This window comes from Cucumis melo, chromosome 9 (assembly GCF_025177605.1).
Source record: "Cucumis melo cultivar AY chromosome 9, USDA_Cmelo_AY_1.0, whole genome shotgun sequence".
NCBI classification, from domain to species: Eukaryota; Viridiplantae; Streptophyta; class Magnoliopsida; order Cucurbitales; family Cucurbitaceae; genus Cucumis; species Cucumis melo.
In genome coordinates, this window is record NC_066865.1 from 4418794 (window position 1) to 4442762 (window position 23969).

The 23969-nt window shown below is 36.5% G+C and overlaps 2 protein-coding genes across 13 annotated transcripts; one reads left to right on the plus strand and one right to left on the minus strand.

Annotated features, from left to right (window-relative positions):
- Positions 1 to 7988: 7988 nt before the first annotated feature.
- Positions 7989 to 11230, minus strand: LOC127150950 (uncharacterized). 12 transcript variants are annotated; one of them, XR_007823590.1, is made up of 4 exons: positions 10632 to 10805; positions 10446 to 10545; positions 9279 to 9345; positions 7989 to 8655 (listed from the first exon to the last, which is right to left on the minus strand). XR_007823590.1 is itself a non-coding variant. In XM_051090013.1 (4 exons), the coding sequence occupies exons 3-4, from the start codon at positions 10483 to 10485 to the stop codon at positions 8063 to 8065; spliced, it is 633 nt and encodes a 210-aa protein (XP_050945970.1). In that variant the 5' UTR covers positions 10486 to 10545; positions 10632 to 10716; positions 10823 to 11230; the 3' UTR covers positions 7989 to 8062. The 12 variants fall into 12 exon arrangements, 9 of the variants coding, with proteins under 9 accessions (XP_050945970.1, XP_050945971.1, XP_050945978.1 ...); XR_007823589.1 differs by having other exon boundaries at positions 8850 to 10199; XR_007823588.1 differs by adding an exon at positions 10150 to 10199 and having other exon boundaries at positions 10446 to 10805.
- A 9716-nt stretch (positions 11231 to 20946) lies between these two features.
- On the plus strand, positions 20947 to 22978 carry LOC103498107 (uncharacterized). The gene is made up of 3 exons (XM_008460586.3): positions 20947 to 21195; positions 21345 to 21467; positions 22673 to 22978. Exons 1-3 carry the CDS (start codon positions 21151 to 21153, stop codon positions 22850 to 22852), a joined length of 348 nt encoding a protein of 115 aa, XP_008458808.1. The 5' UTR covers positions 20947 to 21150; the 3' UTR covers positions 22853 to 22978.
- The last annotated feature ends 991 nt before the right edge of the window (positions 22979 to 23969 follow it).

Below are 23969 nucleotides of genomic sequence, written 5' to 3' on the forward strand. Positions count from 1 at the left end.
AATCAATAAGTAGATTTTAATTTCACTTGTTAACAAGAAGGAAAATCAAAGAGAAAATGGGAATGGATTGGAAAATGAAGAAAGAGATCAATCAAGAATGAAAGAATTACTAGAAGAAGGGCTACAAAGGGGAAGTGCGAAGGGGAAAACATAACTAAGACTAAGAATAGAACCAAGAAAAGAAGAAGAACAGAAGAAATCAAGGTAGCAAGCCAAGTAGTCTAGATTTGAGGTTCCATCCAAGAAAAGAAGAAGAAAAGAAGAAAAATCAGCATATTTTATAGAAAGATCGTATTAAGCCTAAGCCCGTAGCCCAAACCACTCAATAGTGGTCGAGATGGGAAAGGGTCGATGTAATTGACCAATACCAATTTATAAAACAGAGGTTAGATCCGCTTATTCAATATCTCGAAATCCCACATAGCGGTAAGGATAGAATCACCAAGGGGTTATTTAAAAATGAAAGAGACAGAAGTTCGCTCAATATAGGATGAAATAGCTCTTCCATAAAGCTAGCTAGCTTTCTTCTGATAGGTATGGGGTATGCTATTTCGGATTGACCGCTTCGTGGGATGTCTGCAGAAGCAGAAGTACGAAAGGCAGGAACTATTTCTTGAATAAGTGGAAATCTTTCTAAGAAGTAGCGCTTTCCCTACTTAGTGAGAAGCTAAAGAGCTGATGAATGAGAAAGTCAGAGAAAAGATAGAGTATGAATTCCTAGTTTCGACAGAAGAAAAGAATTAAGCTCGTATAAGATAACTCCCCACCAAGAGCTGAGGAGAAAAGAAGGTGAGACTGTCTCGTAGAGAAAGTGAAAGCAACTGTAAGGGAGAAAGGTGGGAGCGAGTTGTACAACAAGAGAGGGAGGGAACAAAGGACTGATAATGAGACCTGGGATACGAACTGACTTTCTCTAACTTTGCCTATAAAACCTACTTAAAGGAAAAGGAATCTCATGATTATGCCGTAGGAGAAGTTCGAACATAGTCCTTCTATGAGGTCGATCGGGGACAAGACGACCGGAGGCAAGGCTTTGCAAGGAGTTGACGGACGGATTGGGGTTCATAACGAGATAAATTTTCTTTCTTTCTTAGTCGACGGACTTGGGTCTTGTAGAAGAAGGATGCATTTTTGTCGAAGAGGTAGATTCAAAGTAGGAGATTTTTCGAGGAATCGTTAAAAAAGGAAGACCCCATACTACATTAACCCTAGTGGCACAAGTTCAGCTATCCGGGGACATGCTTAGCCGATTGGTGCTAAACGATTGTAGCTTTCCCAAACTATCTATTTGAGTATCTGACTAGCACACGGTATTTCAAAATAGTATTCAGTCCCTTTACCATTTTCAAAAGAAAGGGAATTGTTCACATAATGGGGAAAGGGTAGCAAGTCAAATCGGAAGGGGAAGGAAAGAGTTTCATATCTCAACTAAGACGATCCTAGGCCATATTGCCATATTGAAGTAGAAAGAGAAGTTGAAGAATGGTTTCAGACTCCTTGGGAAGTTACGTAGCTTGACCTAGTAGCATGAGATCTTGTGCCATTTCTTTCGAGTCATCTGTCATAACTTGATTGAATGAGAAAGAAAGGCAGCGGTCAAGTGACTCATAATGATAGCTGTAATTCCTAGATCAAAGGTTGTCCTATCACCTACTTAAAGGAATAATTGCATTTTGATGGGTCTTGTGGGGGCCCATTCTCTTTTAGCTTTTGAAGTTAGACGGGGAAGGGGACGAATTTGTTGAGAAAATGGACTATAAGGAGAAACTTTATGTGGAGTCGCTTTAACCTCTCGCCCATGGATTCAAGCCAAAAGACCCTTTACTGTACAAGGCTCTGTAAGGAGTTAACCCAGGGGAGACTCTTAGAATTCTTCCTTCTACCGCTACGTTGAGGGGGGGGGGGGGGAAGAGAGATTGCGAACTATAAATGCTTGAAGTGAGAATGAATTGCTAATTGTCTGTGTTTTACTTAAGACTTCATTCACTTTTGCTATGATACCCGGGCATAAGGGAGAGGTCCATCCTCTCCTCAACTAAGAGCCACTTTGTCTTGGTCGAAAGAAGCTCAATTGTTGAAATCAAAGGAAGTGAAAGGTCACAGGAAATCTCCTATTGTGAAATCGCCTAGATAGTCAAAACAAGTTCTATCTTTTTAAAGAAAGTAGAGATTTTGAGATTGATGCAAAATACCAACTTTCCATGTTCAAGAGCAATTCAACCTCTTAAGAGTCAACTTTGATAGGGCAAAACCTGATTTGACATATTTTCCTCTTCTTTGTTAGTGGTTTTTTAGTAGTCCTAAAAGAAAGTTCTAGATGAGTCAGAAATCCATATGAACCTGTCTGGAGGTGTGAAGCGAAAGGAATGTGAAGGAGTGCATTAATGAAATAACTTGACTTAAAACATAAAGGATCAAAGAATTATCTTAGAATTTGAGAGAGAGTCTTTTATCCCTTATTTATTGCCCTTTATTTTTTGAAATAACTCGACTCAAAATAAATCAATGAACAAGGATAAGTGAACTCCTTATCAAAGAATTTTAGAAATCTAAATTAATTAATTAGGCCCCTCAAATCCTACGGAGCCTCTGGTTTTGATGATTGTAAAGACAAAGAAGAGAACAATAAATCAATGATTGAGGACACCTTATCAATGAGTGTTGATGATTAGAAAGGCTTTTACAAGACCAGAGGTATGGAATAAGAATTCTCTCCTCCTACGCTCTCAAATTATTTCATCCTCTTTAGTTTAATTTCAAGACCTATGGACTTATCCATATTCAGTTTACAAGGCTTTTCTCAGACCTATAGCACGAAATCAGACGTAGTAGGATGACATGTAGTGCACATTTTTGAAATATATACAGAAAGGATCAAAGAATTTGAGAAATCCATATTCACTTGAACCTTTGGATGTCCCCTTTCTCATGGTACTGATTCTCATTGTTCGCTGAAAGAACAAATACTTCAAACAGTTTCAAAAGAAGTGACTGATTCAACCCTTATTCAATTAAAATGGAACCTAAATATTGTCGAGCCTTATAGCTCCTATTGAAAGACTCCTAAATCAAGCCCGGCTCACAACCAAACGGTTTGGTTGGACAACCCTTCCTCTATTGAGTGCCACTTCCTCTGAGTATTCCCTTTATTTAATCCAAGTCACACCAAGAAATATGGGGAATACTCAAAAGAAAGTTCTCATTTCGATTCTTCTTCTTACCTTTCTACCCTTGAGAATGAAAGAGTCATTCTTTCTTCCTCTCATCTACCGTAGGTCATTCTACTAAGTTGAGTTATGAATACCTTCTCGATCCAAGATCCACAGGGGATGTGACCTTTCGACTCCCTTACTGAAAATGAGACAGCAGACTATTAAAGGAATTGATGAAAACGATTCAGACCTCTAGGATAGCTTGCACCTTTTATAAGATAGAAATATATGGGATCTCATACAGCCTCAATTACAGTAGTTTTACCTAATCCCGATCCTTGACAGAAGAGATATTATAAGCATAACTACTACGTGGGGAGAAGACTTTCTTATGATAATAGTTCCCCTCGTTTGGACACCTATGTCGCATTGCCCTCCTTTGAAGTCGCTTCCCTCATATTAGGTCAATTTTCTATGGATAAATAAGTCCTTTGGACCGATATTAGCTCAAATTCTAAAAATGCAAGAGCCAAAATTCACTCTTTGCTAGGGAAAGAGCACATTTAGTCACTTTAGGCTATGGTTGGCAGCAAGAAAAGATAAAAAATCAGTCAAAAAACGAGAAAGATCGTTTGAATATGGACAATCAAGAGGATCAAATTCTTTGAGACTCCCACGGAGCAGTGTGAAGAAGCTCGACTAAAAAGGAGAGGCAGAGTAGGAGATTGATTCTTTGCTCCTTCAAAGGAGTGCAAGTTAGAACCCTTATAGGAAGGATCTACTTCTTCTGACTCCCATCCTCCCTCTTTTTAGATTGACTTTGCCCCAAACTTCAACCATTTGACCTTGAATATCCATAACCTTCTTTATGGTAGCCCTAGTTCGTCCGAAAGCAGCCGATCTTATCTGGTGGATGGAAAGACTTCTTTCTCTTCAATACTAGCACAAAAGCCTTATGACGTCCCACTATTCTCTCTACATAAGACCTCTTTGGGAAAGGTCCTATAGTAAAGAACCAGGGTTGGTTCCAAAGGAACTAAGAATCCTTTCCACGGTAGGTCTTCCTTCTTCAAGCATGAAGTGAGGATGTGACTCTAAGACACTCGACCTACGGGCTGACTGAGTTGACCTTTTTAGGGTAGGGACTTGAGTTAGGAGAGGGATGAGTGGCTGTCTCATTATCATCTGAAATCGGTCCCTTTCTTCATAACTAGAACCGGAAGCTCAACCCTTGAGCCAACACAATTGATGAAGGGCCACCATAGATGGGTTGGACTAGTACTTGAGTAATTTACTCGAGAAGAGGAATCTCAATCATGTGTATTTGGGGAGAGAGAATCCACCTGTCTCGACTTCCAGGTACATTGGGGTAGAGTAGAAATTGGTTATGAGAGGACGCCCTAGAGAGAGAACAAGCTCACACGATAAGAAGAAGAGCAGTTGCCGAAGCTAGGGTAGAGACTGATTTTCATGCTCAGTGGACAAGAAGACAGCATTTTGATGAAAGACCACCAGCGAGATTAAGGCATAAGTAATCTATGCTTGAATGGGATTTGACCCTCTATATTTACGATTGATTCCATCCTCTTTGCAATCCTACTAGTCGAACCTAGGAGTGGGGCCTTGTTTAAGGGGTCTTTGATTAACGGATTCAACTTTTGATCCCCCTCTTTTGGGGAGTTTTTCCTAGAACTCTCTTTGTACCAAGGAGGGATTTGACTCCTTCATCATAGAAAATAGAAAAGACATGCTTTGAAAGAAAGCTACTTCCAATATCTCTTGCTTTATTCACACAACCTTAATGAACAAAGGGACAAATGAAAGGGCTATTCCTTTTGCTCCAAGAAGAAGGGAAACTGAAGACCTCTAAAAGAACTAAATCGAGCCCTAACCCTGCACAGAGGTGGGGTTTGCCTCCTCTTTGAGGCATGGGCTTCCTTCCTCTCACTAAGCACCGACGTTACTTTCCCCTACTTTTGCTTCCTAACCTACCCATGATTTTGAAGTCACTGTATCAACTTTGAATCACTTTACTAACTCCACAACTGTTTCCTCAATGCACTACTATGCGGAGTGGAGGAAGATACCTACGAAGCGGGCAGAGATTTGAGAAAACAATATCTTGACTCCTAGCCATAGGAATGGAATTTGATGGGCAGCTACTACTTAGATGCAACTACTAGCAAAAAAACTAAGGATTCATTCGGTTATTTTTTGGTCTGAAGGACTTGTTTATATCCATATTCATCTGTAGATCAAATAGCTAATATGATGGAAAATGCAATATTCTTTGAACCTACGGAGGGAGCGGGAAGAAGAAGATCATACTGCTCCTACGGAGCCAGAGCTATCGGACTTGTTTATATCCATATTAATCACAATCTCGCTCACTTGCTTACATCAACATCAAAAGCTCAGCTTAAAGAGCCCAGCTGGAAATATCCTTTTTTAGGTAAAAAAGAGCTCACGCCACTTCATCCCTAGGGATGGGATAGGATTGATAAGGTGAAAGAAAGCAACTAGCTTGATTGGAAATGGGCGACAAACTAGTCTGCTTAGGGCTAGAAAACCACTCCAACTTCCACTCTTAATGCAACTATGCAAATGGCCTAAATTCAAACTTTTCGCTTGGCTGACACGAGAATAACATCAAAGAATATGCTACTCTTTGAAGTGCTATTTTTTATCTACCCAAGACAAATAGGCATTTTTCAGATTTCTTTCCTTCGATGCGAGTTCAGGTCTCACGACGAAATAAGGGAAAGTCTCAATTCATCTTTCTCAAAGTAATAGGTTCTTGGTTACGCTCTGAGAATGGGAGCTAAAGCGCGCATTGAGGGATTTCGTGAAAAGTGGTAGAAGTCTCAGTTCCTCTCCAGCTAAAGGAACTCAAAGAAGAGGTGTAGCAAGAGTAGTGGAAGGGATCACAGTTCTACAAAAGCAGTTAAGTAGAAGATCATCAGCAAAAGAAAGTTCTGAAGTGGCAACTCGTGTAGACTTGAAAAAAACTTTATTTAGATTTGAGTAGCCAAATCTAAACAATCGTGTACAAAAAATAGCGATCATGTATAAAAATCTTCAAAAAAAATTGTTTAGCCAAATCTAAACGATCATGTACCAAATTTTGAAAAAAAAATCATTTAAAAGATCGTGTACTCAAATCTAAACAATAGAGTTGAAAAAGTAAATCGATAGTGCATCAAACAATAGTCAAATCTAATCAATCGTGTACCAAATATATTATGTATTGTTGACAACGTGGTTGACGAGGCATTTTTTGTATTTTTTTTTTTTTTTTTTTTTGTGAACGTGTAGACTATTTCCATTTTCAGAATTGTTTGGTAAATATTTGGGAAATTGCCAAAAATAGGTTAAAAAAGAGGTTTAAATGAATTTTGGAACAAGTTTTCAAAAGAAAGACTTTTAGGACAATTTGGGTGTGAATGGACAAAAATGCCCTTCTTTTCCTTTCTCTCTTCCACGTTTGTTTTCCCTTCTCTCCACGATCGATTCCTTCTCTTTTTCATATAGTTCCCTTTCCCTTCTCTTTTCTTTCGCGTAGAACACCTGAACCTACTCTGCCCATCGTCGCTTGCCCTTCGACGCTTGCCCTTCGTCGGTCGTTGTCCAGTGCATTTCGTCGCTCCTCTTCGAACCATTCAATCAACTTCGAGCGTTTTCTCTTATTTAGGTGAGTTTCATGTCTAACCGATTTTCAATTTATCTGCTGTAAGTAAATGTTTGGTTGGGGTATTTGGTGCTATTTTCATCCGTAATTGTCTGGTTTTTGGAATTGGACTTATTTGCCGTAAATTAGTTTGGTCAAAGTTTGGTTTTAGGTTCTTAGGAAGTTCAATGGGTAGTGAAAAATGAATTGAACTAGAGGATGAGGATTTAGTTGGATCAAATAGAGGAGGAGTAAGCAATAGGAATAGAAGGAATGAAGGTTTTTTTTTATCTCGCACGTTTTTTTTATCTTGCACGTATCTCGCACGTATCTTGCACGTTCCAAACTTTCACTATTTATTTCAAAATCAACTTGGTACACCTCCTAATCCACTTAGAGCTATTCTTTGCATGTTTAGTAACTCTTTTAGGCCCTCATGCTTTATCTCGCACACATCTCGCACGTATCTCGCACGTTCCAAACTTTCACTATTTATTTCAAAATCAAATTGGTACACCTCCTAATCCATTTAGAGTTATTCTTTGCATGTTTAGTAACTCTCTTAGGCCCGCACACATCTTGCAGTTATTTTTGTTATTTATTTACATCTTGCACGCATCTTGTAGGTTCTTAAGTTCAAATCAATTTTTGAAGATACAAAACTACTTAAGGTAGTTTAAGGATGGCACATGTTCGGATTTTAGTGCGTCACGGTGGTGCATGGGATGAGGAACGAAGAAAATATGAAGGAGGAGTGTTAAAAGGCATTGTTGTCAGTAAAGAAATAACGCACAAAGATTTACAGTATGAATTATATGACCTTGCAGAAGTTGACCCTACAAAGTTCGACATAAAGATAAGATGTATATATGAGATCAAAGGAGAAAAGGAAGCTCCTCCATTTGAGTTAAGCAATGACCGTGATTTGAAGTTTTATATTCTTAGTGAAAATCCATTGGAGGTCCCCCTATACCTATCATTTGAGCCTACAAGCAACCGAAGCATGAAAGTGTTAAACAAAGATTACAATTCAGTATCTGGGAGCAACCAAGTTCAAAATTTAAACCCTCATCCTCCAATTGGAATGGATACATTAGATGAGAATGAAGTTGATATTGGTGAAGTTCAGGTTGGCTTGTGTGATAACATGATAGGGACTAATTCGGCTATATGGGAATCATATGAGTCATATCATTCAAAAGATGATACTTTTACATGGGAGTCAGTTGAGATGTACAATGAATTATTTGACATCCCAGAACAAAGAGATGCTTCTACAAAAGATTGCAAAGGAAAAGGTAAAGTTGACTACAGCTCCTCTAGTCGGAAGTTGAAGAGTGGCTGGTCCGAAGAAAGCTCTACAAGTGAAGAGTTGGCTGGGATAATACTTATCTTCGAATATGCCTCTAAAAGTCTGCCAGTCTAAAGCACGTGCATCACTGCGTCTTGCTAATATAGATTTCCACCATCCTTCAGCCTCTTTTTGCAACAAAAATGTGGCCAATCTAACCTTTCGCTCCTCAGGACAATTCATCACATCAAAACACTTTTCAAGCATATTCAACCAGTTCTCTGCATCAGCTGGATCTGTGGAACCTTCAAACACTGTAGCCCCTAACTTCTTCAGCCGTTCAATTCCATATGCCTTTTCTGGATCACTAGGCTCTGCTCTATCTGGCCTTCCTATTTTCTGTGTTGTTCTCGCAAACTGCTCGTTTCCTGCACCACCTCGAACTCCTAGGGTACTAGATTCCCCTACAGATGGACCTTGGGTAGGACCTTGCATCCCGTCCTGATTCTGCCGGCGTCGTCTACCAGTACGTGGTGGCATGACTCCTATAATATGTCAACACATTAGACATACTATAAATACTTAACTCAAATGCATGATACTAAATGTCTACTCACGTATTAATAATAATTGGACTCACTTCTACCCTTACCTAGACCATACTCCACTAGTTCCCTTTAAGCTAACTTGACTTTCAATTATTTACTTTCCAATTTCTTCTTAGACCTAACCGCTCTACCTTAATTCCCATGGAGCAAACTGCTCTGATACCAAGTTGTCACACCCCCTCCCGGACTACCTGCTACCTTAGATCGAAAGATGGCGTGAAGCCGACGAACAACGTTTTTCTGTACCTGTATCTGTCGACTCTGCTTAAAACTTTCATGTGATGAACTTGCCAATCTAGTATATAAACTATTGTACATGCCACAAAACACAGCGGATCCTAGGCTAGTCAAACACAGCTAGTCAAACACATACATGAAGTGTACCTCAAAATTTACCGATTTCACGAGTAAACCTAAAGACACCTTAATCAAAATATAACCAACAAAATTTACACAACTACAGCTCCTAAAGCTTATACAAACTGTGGAGTATCTATAACATACAAGGGTGTGAATACATCACAACACAACAGACTTTATGCCCAACTCAAAACACGTACTGGCAATCGATAATGAAGCTTCCGCAGACTAAGGCAGTCTATCAGGCACCGGGAAGTCGATCTCTACCTGGAAAATGGGTAAAACATTTTGGAAAGGGTGAGCTATGAAGCTCAGTGAGTGACTCAGTTTAAAACTATGAATTTAAAGATAAGAGCACGTGAAAACTTTACACATATAAATCTATTTATACAAGTCGTAAATGTAAATGTGTAATAGTAAGAATAGCTTCCTTAAATACTCAGCATGTTCATCATTGAAATCTAGCAAGGCATATCAAGTATATCGAAGCATTTTAACTAACATGACGAATCTACGTTGTGTAGGGTACACCTAGTACAACAACGTTTACAAGCACTACGATGTAGTGGGGCCCGCCCAGCACTCCCATCGTCTTTGTCGTAGTGGGGCCCGCCCAGCACTCACGACAGCATCGTTGTTACGGAGTACACTCAACGTCAACAACAAAATCTAACCAGTGTGCACACGGTAATCTCTAGCCTCAGGCTCAAGATCTTAGTCATGTAGTTAATGAAAATTTCATAAATCATCATAAAATATTAAAACATGCCTGCTTATAAATTTTACACAAAGCTCGAACTTTACTCAGCTCTTTCGTGGAAAATTGTAGTTCTTAAAACAAAACTTCATACTAATTCATGCTTTGCTTAAAATATTGTGGTTTAAATACTTTCCAAACATTTAATATCTACGTGCTAGCATAAATTTCTTTAAGAAATCTAGTCTCCAAATGTATACTTGAAAATAGTCATGAAATTCAAATACCTTTCATGGCTTCATAAATAAACATTTATCGCATTCAATCATAATAACAGTTATGGAAAATATTTCAAAGTTGGTTTTGTCACTCACAGTCTTGGGCTAGATCCTTGGTCTATAAGCTCGGTTTAATTCTTCTCGGCCTGCCAACAACCCAACCGAGTATTAAAACCCTAAACATTCTGGTTTCCTAAAGATATACATAACATGTCGCACCAAAGATGACGCTCACGAAAACAAAGCTTAAGAAATAAAATCCTATTTCAACAATTCTCTAAAATTTCCAGATTTCTAACATAAACTTCAAAGGACTATAACTTTCTCAATACTTAACCAAAATGAGTTTTCTTTATATCAAACTCTTCAATTTGAGATCCTCTAAAACTTACCTGAAGACATATAAATCTGATTCCCCGTGCATAAACACATATAACCCTCAAAACAGAACCACTTCCAGAATCGCGCGCACACGACCTCTTTAACTTGTTCCTACAATTTAACCAATTTTTAGTCGTTTTTGGTTTACAATTTCTTCATGAAAGTTGTAGTAAATTGAATAAGCTTTCCAACCATACCAAATAGAAATTCTAACTCCACCGATACACTCTGAAATACAAGAAAAACCAGAGACCTCCTGATTTCGAGTGAAAACCAACTGCCCTGTTTTCTTCATCAAAAAGCACCAAATGAATATCCGAATTTGCTCCAACGTTCTTCATAAAGTTTGTTTAAAAATGAGTTAAATTTTAGTAAATGTAAATCTCACCTCTTAATTCCTTTTGAAGAGTTCAAACCGAATTAAAAACCAGTTATGTGCAGAATGAACTAAAATTCAGCCATTGATACACTTTGCTTGAGTTCTCCTCCTCTTCTTCAACCTAAAAATTCTAGTAAAATTTCTCTTCTTCTTCCAAACTCTCTCTTATAAGTTCTCTGCAAATTGAAGAAGGAAAAAGAAAAAAAAATAAAGGGAACTTGGATGTCTTCAAACTCTTGGCGGTGAAGGGAAGAGAAGAAGAAGAAGAAAAGAGAAAATGAAATTTTCTTCTCCTTTTCTTCTTTTTGTCCTTTCTTTTCTTTCTTTTCTTTAATTAATTTAATAAAACTATTTAATATATAAATATATATATTTATATTTACACTTAATTTCCATTTTCTTTTTCTTTTTTTTTTCCACATTTAAAGAAATTAAACCAAGAAAATATCGGGTTTACATATCGTGAATCAACGTTTGTAGAAGCGTGGAGACATCTTCTTGCATTTCCTAATGGTTCAGGAAAATATTTAAATGATGTTGGAATAGCACGGTGGTCTCGTGTTCACTGCCCAGGAAGACGATATAACATGATGACAACAAATATAGCAGAGTCCATGAATTCTATACTGAAAGAACCTAGAGATTTGCCTATTGCTTCATTCCTTGAAAATGTTCGAGCTTTGCTACAACGTTGGTTTTGGGAGCGTCGAGAAGAAGGCATTAAAGTGACGCCTACATTGACCAAATGGGCAGAGTTAGTTATTCAAAAGAAACAAGAAGGAGCTTTGACAATGAAGGTCAACCCAATTGACTGTTACCAATTTCATGTCAAAGATTTAGATAAGGAGGAGGTCGTAAATCTTCAGACTAAAGAATGCACTTGCAAGGAGTTTCAAGCTGAGCAACTACCATGCTCACATGCCATTGCTGCAGCACGGGATCGTAATATAAATGTTTATAGTTTATGTGCTAATTATTACACTAATGAATGTTTGTTGGCTGCATATGCGGAGGCCGTCTACCCAGTTGGGAATCAGTCAGATTGGAAGACAAGCGAAGACTACATACATATGACTGTTTTACCTCCAAAAGTAGTCAAAAGAGTTGGTCGACCGAAGAAAAAGAGGATTCCAAGTGTTGGTGAAGCTCCAAAATTGCATAAATGTGGTCAATGTAAACAAATAGGTCACAACAGATTAACGTGTACCAATCCAATTTCATATACGGACAAGTCGAGCATACAAGATTAGAAATTTCTCTACCAATGTACTAATTATTACACTAATTAATGAATGTTTGTTAATGATGTGTTTTCTTAATGATTTGTCCCAACATTCTTACTTTCTGTGCTTCCAGATGAACGAAGAAGACGAAAATAATAATTGGCTTATTCATTTAGGAACATAAGAAACTGGTTTTAGGATCGTTTAAAAATAACTAAACGTTCGTTTAAAAATATCTAAATGATCGTTTAAAAATAACTAAACGATCGGTTAAAAACAACCAAACGATCGGTTAAACAAAACTAAAGTAAACGATCGTTTGATAACAACTAAACGATCGGTTGAACAAAACTAAACGATCGATTAAAAAAAACAAAACATCGTGTAAAAACAACCAAACGATCGTTTGAAAACAACTAAACGATCAGTTAAACAAAACTAAACGATCGATCAAACAAAACTAAACGATCGTTTAAAACAACCAATCGATCGTTTGAAATTAACTAAACGATCGATTATAAACAACTAAACGATCGTTTAAAAAAACTAAATGATCTTTTAAAACAACAAAACACACCCGTGAATTGTTTACAACCGCGATTCAACATTTCAAAAAAAAGTACGCGAATTTACAATATTGCCCCTTTGGTAAAAACAACCGATATATACGTTCCGCCTTCTTCATTCGTTTTTTGTCACTTCGCAATACACAACCGCACTGATCACTCACCTTCGCTTTCTCTCAGTCCATTGTTCTCTCAGACCATTTTTGTCTCAGTCCATATTTTTCGTCAACGTCAAAAGGTATTTTCCCGAACTTTTTCTACTATAACGTTACACTTTTCCTTTCTTTATATTTCAAACGTTTCGACTTCTGTCTTGAAAAACTATCATTGTGTTCTTAAATTATTATTGTGAAGTCTTTAGGGTTTCGGATTCGACTTCTGTCTTCAATATAGTTCTCTAGATTGTTAAATTTATTACTTTTCGATTAACTATATTTTCAGGATGGCTGTACCTAGCGACAAGTATTTCCCTGCCACTGTGTCATGCCAAGTGCCACAAGATCGGCAGTCTTATTAAGGATAAACTGACCAAGGAACAGCTGCAAATGTTCGACAAAACAATTTTTGGTCCATTGCTGAATGTGAACATGGTCTTCAACGGCCAGTTGATCCATCATTTCTTGTTGAGGCAGATACCTGAAGACGGTAACGCAGATGGAATTTGTTTCTCAGTTTTGCGGAAGAACGTCCATTTTACCCAAAAGGAATTCAACATCATAGCTGGATTGTGGCCATCAAACAATCCATTGGAGAAAGATTGCGATAGCAAGCGCCTACAAAGTCTTCTATTCGGATCAGAAAATAAGAAACTAATAACATGCTTGGAAATTTAGGAAATTTTCAAGAATTTTGAGTTTACAAATGATGACGATGCTGTGAAGGTCGCCTTGGCTGTCTTTATAGAAATTGTGATGGTCGGGAAGGATAAGAAAACACAATTTGACATGGATATTTTGGGAAGAGTTGATGATAAAGAAGCATTTAAAAGCTTCGATTGGTCAACTTTCTTCTACACTCGTCTACTCAACAGTTTAAAGACAAGTCTCCAAGGAAAAAAAGAAGCATACGAGCTGAAGAAGACAACAAGTTCCAAAGTTGTGTCATACTACAACATCAAAGGCTACGTGCTTGCTTTTCAGGTGATTTTTATTTGTTCATACACTTTAAGTAAATGTCAATTGAACATCAAAGTTTAAAATATTTGTTTAAATGTTGTAGGTGTGGGCTTATGAAGTACTCTCAACTGCAAATGAGCACCTAGCCATAAGAAACAGTAAGGGATTAATCCCTAGGATATTGAGATGGAATTGTACGCAAGCTCCATCTTACAAAATGTTGCAGAAGAATATATTCGACAACAAAAATGTAAGTAAAACTTGTCAGCGATCGTTTAATACAATTACATTGCAGACTGTTGTTCAACCTAAACTGAAGATGTCAATCCAAGAGAAGATTTTCATGGAGAGTCGAATTCGAGGGGATGATAACATGCAAATGGAGGACGATGAATCCATTGGAGCAATGAACAACAAATCATTGGAGCAATCAGACTCATCTCCACAAAGAGAACAACTGTCACCCCAAAGAGAACAAAGTCAAACAGTGGCTGACGAGTCTGAAATGCATCCAATCACCAAGAAGAAACATTGCAGATCAAAGAAGTCCAATAACAAAGAAGAACAAAGTCATTCAAAATCCTACAAGAAACTGAAGAAGGAAATAAAAGAAGTTCGTAAGAATTTATCCACACTAACTTCTATAGTCTGTAGGATGGATGACACAATCACAAAGCAGTCATTGGAGCTGTATGAAATGAAGCAGATGCTGGAGAGATTGGTCCAGATAAAATTTGTTTTCATAATACATTAGTTACACGATTGTATAACTTTGATAGACGATCATTCATCAAAGTTACACGATCGTTTAACTTCGATAGACGATCGTTTATCAAAGTTACGCGATCGTTTACTTTTATATACACGATCGTTTAACAATACATTATTTTTTTTAATTTTATGTTCGTTTTTATTTGTTTATTAGAATCAAACTGAAAATCAAGGGAATGATCATACTGATCAGAATGACAATGAGTATGTTGTTCAAGAACAACATACTGAACATCAAGAGGAAACCCAAAGGTTAACATTTCATTCATTGTTTACTAGTTTATAAATACCTAACAATTGTATTTTTTTTCTTATTCTCATTTTTTTCTCATTTTGTTTAGGGAACATCAACAAGAATGTGGTAGTGATATAAGCATAGACGGCAGGGATGCAGACTTGCTAATGACTATAAGAGATATATCGGATAGTCTAAGTGCTAAAATTCAGAAAGAAACAGACCTGCCACAAATGATTACTACCCTTCCACTTGTGAGCCAACCTCTTGCACTTTGTGAATTGGCTCCATTGGATCAAACTGTACAAATTGTAAATGAAGAATCTCAACTGGTATGTATACACAACAAATTTGTAGTCGTTTGAATTAATAGTTTGTTACTTGTTTAATACGATTACATTGCAGGACACAACAAAAAAACAGGTTGAGATTCAAAAAAATGACGAAGCAGTTACTTTGGTTGAAAAAAAACCAGTAACTGTGTCTGATAAAGATGAACAAGAAAAACCAATAAAGAGAAGAAAGTTATGTAAAATAGAAAATAAAAAGGTACAAGATGAACAAGGTAATCCACCCACAACATCTACTAAGATCATGTCAGAATCTACAATACCTGTCCCAGATGTAGAAATCAGAGAAGTAGATACATATAATCCGATGTGGCAAGTGGATTCAAAATTATGGAAGGAATACTTACAATGGAAAAGATCAAGAAAAACAACCTATGAACAAAGGAAAGTAGTCTCCACAACCAGAAAGAAAGACTTTTTCAGACAGCTTGAAGAAAACACATGGGTACATGGAGACGTAAGTACTCTTCCCAAACGATCGCTTCTATTAACTAAACGATCGTTAAGTTAATATTACACGATCGCTTAGTAAGTAAACGATCACATGTACATTTCTTAAGCGATCGCTTATACTCTCCTTTCATTCACTAAACGATCGTTTATTTTTTCTTTGTAGACATTGGATTTGCTATTATCCCACTTGCAGAATAAAATGTTGCATCTCAAGCACCTTTGCAAGCGTTCTTTTAGAATATTACATTCCTCGTTTCTAGTAAGTTGTTATTCTTTAAAAAAAATTTGTATAGAAGTTAAACTGCATCATTATATTCTGACTAATTTTTTTTACTTGTTCTTCAAGCTTGGAATCAATAAACCAGACTGCATTGTTTGGAACCATATTTTCGATACTCATCTGGTGACACCAGATAATAACAAAGCTGAATGGACAGACCCAACAACACACCTAACTATATGGACAGAAAAAGATGTGGAATACTATTTAACACAGTTGTTGGTGATTACGACCAAATATCAGGGTGGGGAGATGTCAACTACGTGACTAGCTGCATCAACATAAAAGAACACTGGTTGGCTATTGCAGCTGATATGAGAAAATGCAAGATCTACGTGTTCGACTCAATGCCAAATTATGTTGAGCAAAAACTTGTTGATGAAGCTCTTCAAATGCCTGCACGATGCATCGCCTCACTCGCAATTGCAATTGGAGTCAACCTCCATTCAGATCATTTCACATATGGCCCTTGGCCAATACGCAGATCGAAGGACACATTACAGAAAGGGCGTTCATTGGATTGTGGAATTTTCTGTTCTAAATTTGTTGAATGCCTTGTAACTGGTAGTGACCTTGGTTGTCTAACTGTGCCAAACATGAAACTGTTTAGACAACAATATGTGCTGGAACTTTGGGCGAATAAATACTTTTTCTAAATAAAAAAATATATATTTTGTCCTTGTACTTTTGAGTTAATATTTGTATTCGTTTATATTATTTTTTTTATGTAATTTTTATAGAGAGAATAACATATTATAATTTTAAACTTTGTTATAAAATAAATACTTTGTTTAAATTTAAATTGGAGTATCTTTGCTAGAAAAAAAAATCAAAACAACTACGAGTGGAGTGGTGCTAAAGCAATACAAAAACTGATATTTTCAATTAAACGTGGCCAAAATTGAGAAAGAATATTTGAGTTAATATTTGTATTCGTTTAGATACATATCACAAAATATTCGTGTAGAGAAATACTCATCGCGCACATATGTTTAAGCAATCATTTAGTAAAGTCTAAACGATCTTCTTAATAAACGTCAAAATATTAAGCGATCGTTTAGTAAAGTCTAAACGATCTTCTTAATAAACGATGTCTAAACGATCTTCTTAATAAACGATGTTTAAACGTTCAGGTGAAGTGTATTAAGCGATCGTTTATATGTATGACACTAATGTAAAAGATCGTGCACATATCTTTACACGATCGTTTAGAAAAGTCTTAACGATCTTCTTAAAATCATAAAAAATATTAAGCGATCGTTTAGCTACAAGTAGTTTTGCAACATAGAGAATAATCGATACTACTAATTGAAATGTCAATTGATACTAATTGAAATGCAACATAGAGAATAATCGAAAAGCCAATTGATACTTGTGATTTATGTAAATATTTCAATACATAGAAGTGTTAGTCCATAATTGAAATGCTAATTGTTTTTTAAAGTAGGACATGTTTTCTTGACATAATGTATCTAAACCAACACCAGCAGCTATGTACTCAAAATACTTAATTGTGAATACGCCACAATCACTATTATTTCGTTGAAGTGGAATTGAGTCAACAATGACAACTGGCCAAGGTTCCTTGTATGTCGATGATCTACCTCTCCTATCAAAAAAGCCAGTACTATCTAACAACTTTGGCACCAACTCTCGAATAAGCAGTAATATGTTTTTCATCTTTTCGGTAGTTGTAAGTGACGGAAGCGAATCTCATACCTTCACTTGACAACTTACCAAATCCAAGCATAATAAAACCCAATGGTTTCCATGGACATTGAATGGAGAGTAAACGTAATCAACACTTGCCTAAGGATCTTGGAAGTCCTCTTTTGACCCGACAACATAGTCAACCAACCTATACTCTTCCTCCCAGTCAAACGGGCGATTCTCTTGAATACATTCTTTGTATAGGGGCCACTTCGCAACTAAAATGCGCTGCAAAGAAAAACATACAAACGTAAATATCAGATCGAGACAAATATCAAAAGCAAATACATACATAAAGTAACGTGATGATTCCAAACCATAAAGATTGTGTCTGCAGTTGTGAAGTTCTGAGAAGAAGGTATCACGGCTGCCTTAATCTTCAAGCGAATGAAAAGAAAAAGTGCATCCAAATGCTAATAGAAACAAAAGTAAGCAGTAAATGTATAGAACCATAACAATGAAAAAATTATAATGGCATAAATGATAAGATAATCCCTTACCTCATCCACCAACCACCGGCGACACATAAACAAGTCTCTGAAAAAAACCTTCGATTTTTTCCCATGAAAGGTTTCACGCACCTCATCGTCTGTACGCTTGTCTGTAATCCAAGCTCGAAATCTATCTAAATGGACGTCAAGTATTTTGTGCATAGGATCATAAACAATTGGTTCAGACTGAGAGGTGCTGGTGGTTGATGTCACAGACCGTTTAGGTAGAGTTGTGAATGGGGTTGATAGGTAAACACTTGCACGCTTCCTACGGGCGGGCCGAACGTGTGGTCGTTGAGTGTGAAATGGTTCTATCTCTGTGATGTCTTCATCAAAATGAGTACGATGTTTTTCCCCACTGTCCTCAATTTGAACCTCATCGTCAACGACATCTATTGGCTCCTCTAAACCAATATCAACCTTCTTCTCCAACACATCTTCGTCGCCCTATGGAAGCTCATAATGCATTAGTGTGGATAATGATAGAAATTAAACATCAATATTAGCAAGAACATGGAACCAAACCTTCTTTTTAAGTTCAATGTGTTCATCCTCCTTTGGCATCCTCAACCAATTAGGAGTACCGCCTGTGTCAACATCTTCGGTCTTAGTATTATCCACTTCTTTACTTTCTAATGTATGATCTACTAAGCCTTCAGACACCTTGTGGTCTCCTTCGTCACCCTATGGAACCTCAAAATGAATTAGCGAGAACATGCAACTTAACATATGAGTAATTACCAAATATGAAACAACTAACGTCAATACACTTAACAGTTTCATTCCTAACCTTTCTTTGAAGTCCAATGTGCTTCAATATGGTTGACATCATGCCCTTCAATTCGTCAATATCTGATTTTATACTATTAAGTTGCCCTTCAACAACCGCTACTCGATCTTGGAGATTCCGAATAGCCTTTTTCATCTTAGTCTTGGACTTCTGTTTCTTACTCTTTTTGAAGTCATCTTCATCATTAACAACTTCTCTTACTCTTTTTGAACCACCATTCTTCGACTGAATAATGGTAGATGAGCGGAAGTTTTCAAAAAGTTCACCTGAAGCAATTTTCAACTGCTCCTCTTCAGGTGTCATCTCAATGACCGCCTTAATTATAAACTGCAAATAGAAAAAGGCAAATGTATTTAGGACAAAGAAATAAGCACAAAATCATGCGATCTTTAAGTAAGTTACTATTGCTTGCTACTTACCATTGGCGAGTCAAACACCTGGCTTATAGTTTGGGACTTTGGTGATTGTTGGCACACCCACCTCAGCATTCGTGGTATGGCATGATCGTTTACTTTATCTACACCACATCCAATGATGGTTGGTATAGACTCATATGCCCAAACCTATTCGACATTTGACAAACAAGTTTAGGAAGTACCATAAGATATATATAGATATATAAACAAGTGGTTTCACAATCGTTTGAAAACAACTAAACGATCGTTTAACATAACTAAACGATCGTTAAAAAACAACTAAGCGATCGTTAAAAAACAACTAAGCGATCGTTTAAAATAACTAAACGATCATTTAAAACAACTAAACGATCGTTTAAAATAACTAAACGATCATTTAATTTTAAATGTATGCATAAGTTTTGAAGTAAGAAGTAAGAAGTCACATACCTGTAATGCATGCGGAAATCCATTGATAGTATATTTTTTTGTATGTGTTGATTTCTTCTTTCCCTTGGCATATTGCTTGTCCAAGGCTCTTTTCAAGGCACTTAGCGTGCGTACAAAAATAATCCGACTCCAATTATAATTATTAAATGTATTCCAATCATCAGCAATCTTGAAAAAACCAATGTCGACTTTGGTTCGCCTATCTTTTCCCAACAAAGATATCTCTATAAAGTAGACTAAAGCTAATTTCAGAATATCATCGTCATCACCCTCGTATTCCAAAACTATATCCTCTAAGTCGCTAACATAAATACACTCCTTGTCTTTGAAAAACTTCTCCAACAGTCGACCATTCCCAACCAACTGAATATAGTCCTCTTTAGGACCTCATAGTCCAGTTATGATGTTAAACTCTTTCCTACCGAAAGTACAAACAACGCCCCCTAGTAAGAAACTTATAGAATCCTTTCATTCATCTTCCACCTCCCTTAACAGTAAGTAGTGGATGAATGGCCCATTAAAGACAATATTTAGGTCCAAAAAGTGCCCAAACTTTGTTTTCCTAAATAAGGCTAATTGATCGGGTTGAGTTTGGCCTTAATATTATGTGTTGCCTTTTCTAAATGAGACAAACAACTTACTAGGGAATAAAAATGATGGAAAGGATTAATCTTGTACAAGGGTCCGTCGGTCGATGTCGATGTCATGATTGAAGCCTGAAGAAAAAGGAACAAATTCCAGCAAATAAGTTGATTCCAAAACCAAACATTTACAGCAAATATATTGAAAATGGGTTACAGATAAAACTCACTGAAATAAGAAAAAATGCTCAAAGTTGATTCTTAGGTTCGAAAAGGAGAAGCGACGAAATACACTGGAGGACCGACGACCGACGAACAGTCGGAGTATCTTCGAAGAGCAGAGCGGGAAATTTCAAAAGCCAACGAAAGGAGATGTTTTTTTTTTACTTCATGTGTTCGACGCGAAAGATAAGGGAAAGCGAACGTGGGTAGGCAAAAAATTCAATAGAGAGGGATAGAAATTTAATGAATGGCATTTTTGTCCATTCACACCCAAATTGTCCTAAAAGTCTTTCTTTTGAAATCTTGTCCCAAAATTCATTTAAACCTCTTTTTTTAACCTATTTTTGACAATTTCTCTAAATATTTTGCCGATATATTATATTTTTTAAAAAGATCTTTCAAACTTTCTGTCTTTAAAAATTGGGATGTTTTTGTACTTTTTTAATTTAAAATTTGGTTTTATTTTGTTATATTTAGATGTGCTTTTTTTTCTCTTTGTTTGGAAAGAAGAAAAAAGAAATAAACAAATAATTTTTTCTGGCTTTCCTTCTTCCTCTCGATCTCTCTGCACGGAGTTAAAATGGAACACCAAAAGAAATTACACAAAAATCTTCTGACATTTCTAGTTTTCCTTCCGTCTCTTTCCACTACACAAAAAAACCTCCATCTTCAAAACAAAACCACGATTTTGAAAGAATTTGGATTATGGCAATGGCTTCATTCAATCTACCTCTTGCTCCTCATAACAAGGTAAAGAAGCCTTTCAATTCATTTGATTTTTCCCTCTTTTTCTTTTCTCCAACCCATTCTACTGTTTTCAATCCACATCGGATTTGGCTCTCCACAATCTAGTTTAGTTGATCCTTGTAATCAATCTCCGTTTTGTTTCTCCTATGCAGACGCAGGGGCGTTTCCAAATTTCTTGTAGAAGGAAAGAAAAGGAACGCAACAATTTTGACCCTTACAAAGTTATTGAAATCACCCCTCCGCCCAAGAACCTCGGCATTCGTTGCTTCCCTCCTGTGAGTTTTCCATTTTGACTCTCGATCTTTTAACTGCGTATTGGCTTTCTCGTACGCTTATATATTTTACTGATGTTGAGTAGCGAGCTTAAGATTATTTGTTTGAGTTCACGTTTGGCTATGTAATTTACTGTTATGCTAATTTGTATAGGGAGTAGCTCGTTTTCGTTTGTTTTTGAGACAGTGGGAGAAGAAATGGGTTATTGGGAGTTGATTAGATGCGGTTTGTTAGTCTCTCTACATGAAAAACCATCACCCCTTCGATCATTCTGACTAATCCATGGCCCTCTCCAGGACTTTGCAAGTCTCTGATGAAAAATGCAGCTTCTATTGTATAAGAAAAGTGAAAAATATATTGAAGAGATAAGAAAGCAAAGAAGCAGATGGATGAAAATAGAGTTTCGATTGTAGATACATAGAAAGCCAACGAAATGGTTATCAAAGAGGGTTTTAATAGTGTGCTTCATGAGTTTCATACTAAAACTTGTGCTTTATGTTTCAGTTTATAAAAGATTTAATTTTAACATAATACCACTCTGCTGAGAATAGAAGTGGAGTTAATTGATAGGTTTCAGCCCATGTGAGTTGGGCGTGAAATTGTTATACACATGAAATATTTCCACCTTTTCAGATTGCATGTATCTTTGTTGCGCTACTGAGTTCATTCAGCTTTCCTTGCTTTCCCCAGCTAAACCACTTGTCATATGAGATGCTTTCTTTGTATTGTTTCTCTGTGCTGAAAACACAAGATCCTCTAATCTTTTGCTTCCCCAGCAATACCACTCATCATATACAAATATAGTACTATATGTTATGATGACATAATCACGTAGCTTGAATGAAATCATTCCAATTTAGAATGTTCAGAGTTTTAAAAAGTTAGAAATGTAAAATATTCATCTCCAATGTGAGCTCCGCAATTGAGATACTTGTTCAAAGGCCTGTACAATATGAGAAAAACTTGCTCCACCTTTATGTGCACCATAAGAACCCAAATGAAGCTAACTTATGGCATGTTTGAGGGTGATTTTGAAATTGTTAAAATCATTTTCTTTTTTTTTTTTTTTTTGTTTGAAATCACTTTTGAACCACTAGTCTTAAGGCAGAGTTCTCTCTTCATGTGTTCTTCACATACCAAAATAGTCTTGTTTCTTTATCTGTGAAGGGAAAAGGCATGATTCATTTTCACTTTTGACTTCTTTCAGAACTTACAATGTGGAGAGAGTGTTACAATAGAAGGTCAAACATATACTATCTCAGCTGTAACTCTTCGCTATCAGCTCAGGAAGGGGAAGTATGAACCAAGTGAAAAAAGACTTGATGTTTTGTCCACAGGAAGGTACATCTTGAATTTGTATCTTGAAAATTTGTTAGAAAAATCTTGATACCTCTTGAGGGAAGAGAAGCTGTAGAAAGCCATTTAAATGTTGTATCATAGATCGATAAAATAATGTAATGTTCGTCCTGATATTATCCTATTACAATGATCATTAGTTGAACTAATTCGTACATATTCGAACTAGCAACTTAGTGTTTCCATGAGCGCCTACTTACCAGCTTGACTAAGAAAGTTCAGTTTTCCAACCTTTTTTCCTGCCTAGCCCGAAACGACCTATACTTTTCGGTTTTTAATAGTTTCAACCTGACGCCTCCTAATCGACCTGTATCAACCTGAATCGACGAAGTTTCGATCAGCTTATACAGTTTTTCCAGTTTGTTCAGTTATGAAATACTAGTTTGGAAAGTTTCGATCAGCTTATACTTTTCGGTTTTTTCAGTTTTCCAGTTTGTAGTTTAGGTTATCATAGTTAAGATTGTAACAAATAAAAATTTGAAATAAATAAATAATAATATTATGTCAAATTGAGTTTAGATCAAGGATAATTGACATACCATTTTAGAAGTGGTGAAAGGTTCAAACTCTCATTTGCACAATTATTTATTAAAAAAAATATTAATATTATAATTTATTGTGGGTTATAATATATAATTGAAAGCACCCAATGTTATAACTGAGCTCCAAACCTTGAGTAGATTATTATAATTTACTCCAATCACTTAAAGTTGGAGTCGAACACTTCCTAAAAAGAGACAATAGTCTGACCGATTAGATTAGGTTATATTACAAAAATTCAAAACTTGAATTTTGGGTTTTATTAGTAGAATCTTCTTTTCCTTCCTACCATTCATCCGCCTTTCCCTAATCTCCTTCATCCTTCAATTCCTCCATTTCCCCATCGTCTCTTAGTAAGCAATTAAAGCTTCCAGTTCACTTTTTCCTCCTTTCTATTGTGTTGGATTTAAGTGGGAATATTAAGAAGAGAGAGGACAGCATTTAATATATAAATTTTTTTCTATATTGTATAATGGTTGTTGTCAGTTATCAAAACGGATTAGTCTAAGCAGTAATTTAGGGCATGTTATCCAAGGGCTGTTACATATGTGTTTGGTTCGCGATTTGGATTCCCTTTTTTTTAGATTTTGTGATCTCACTATAATAAT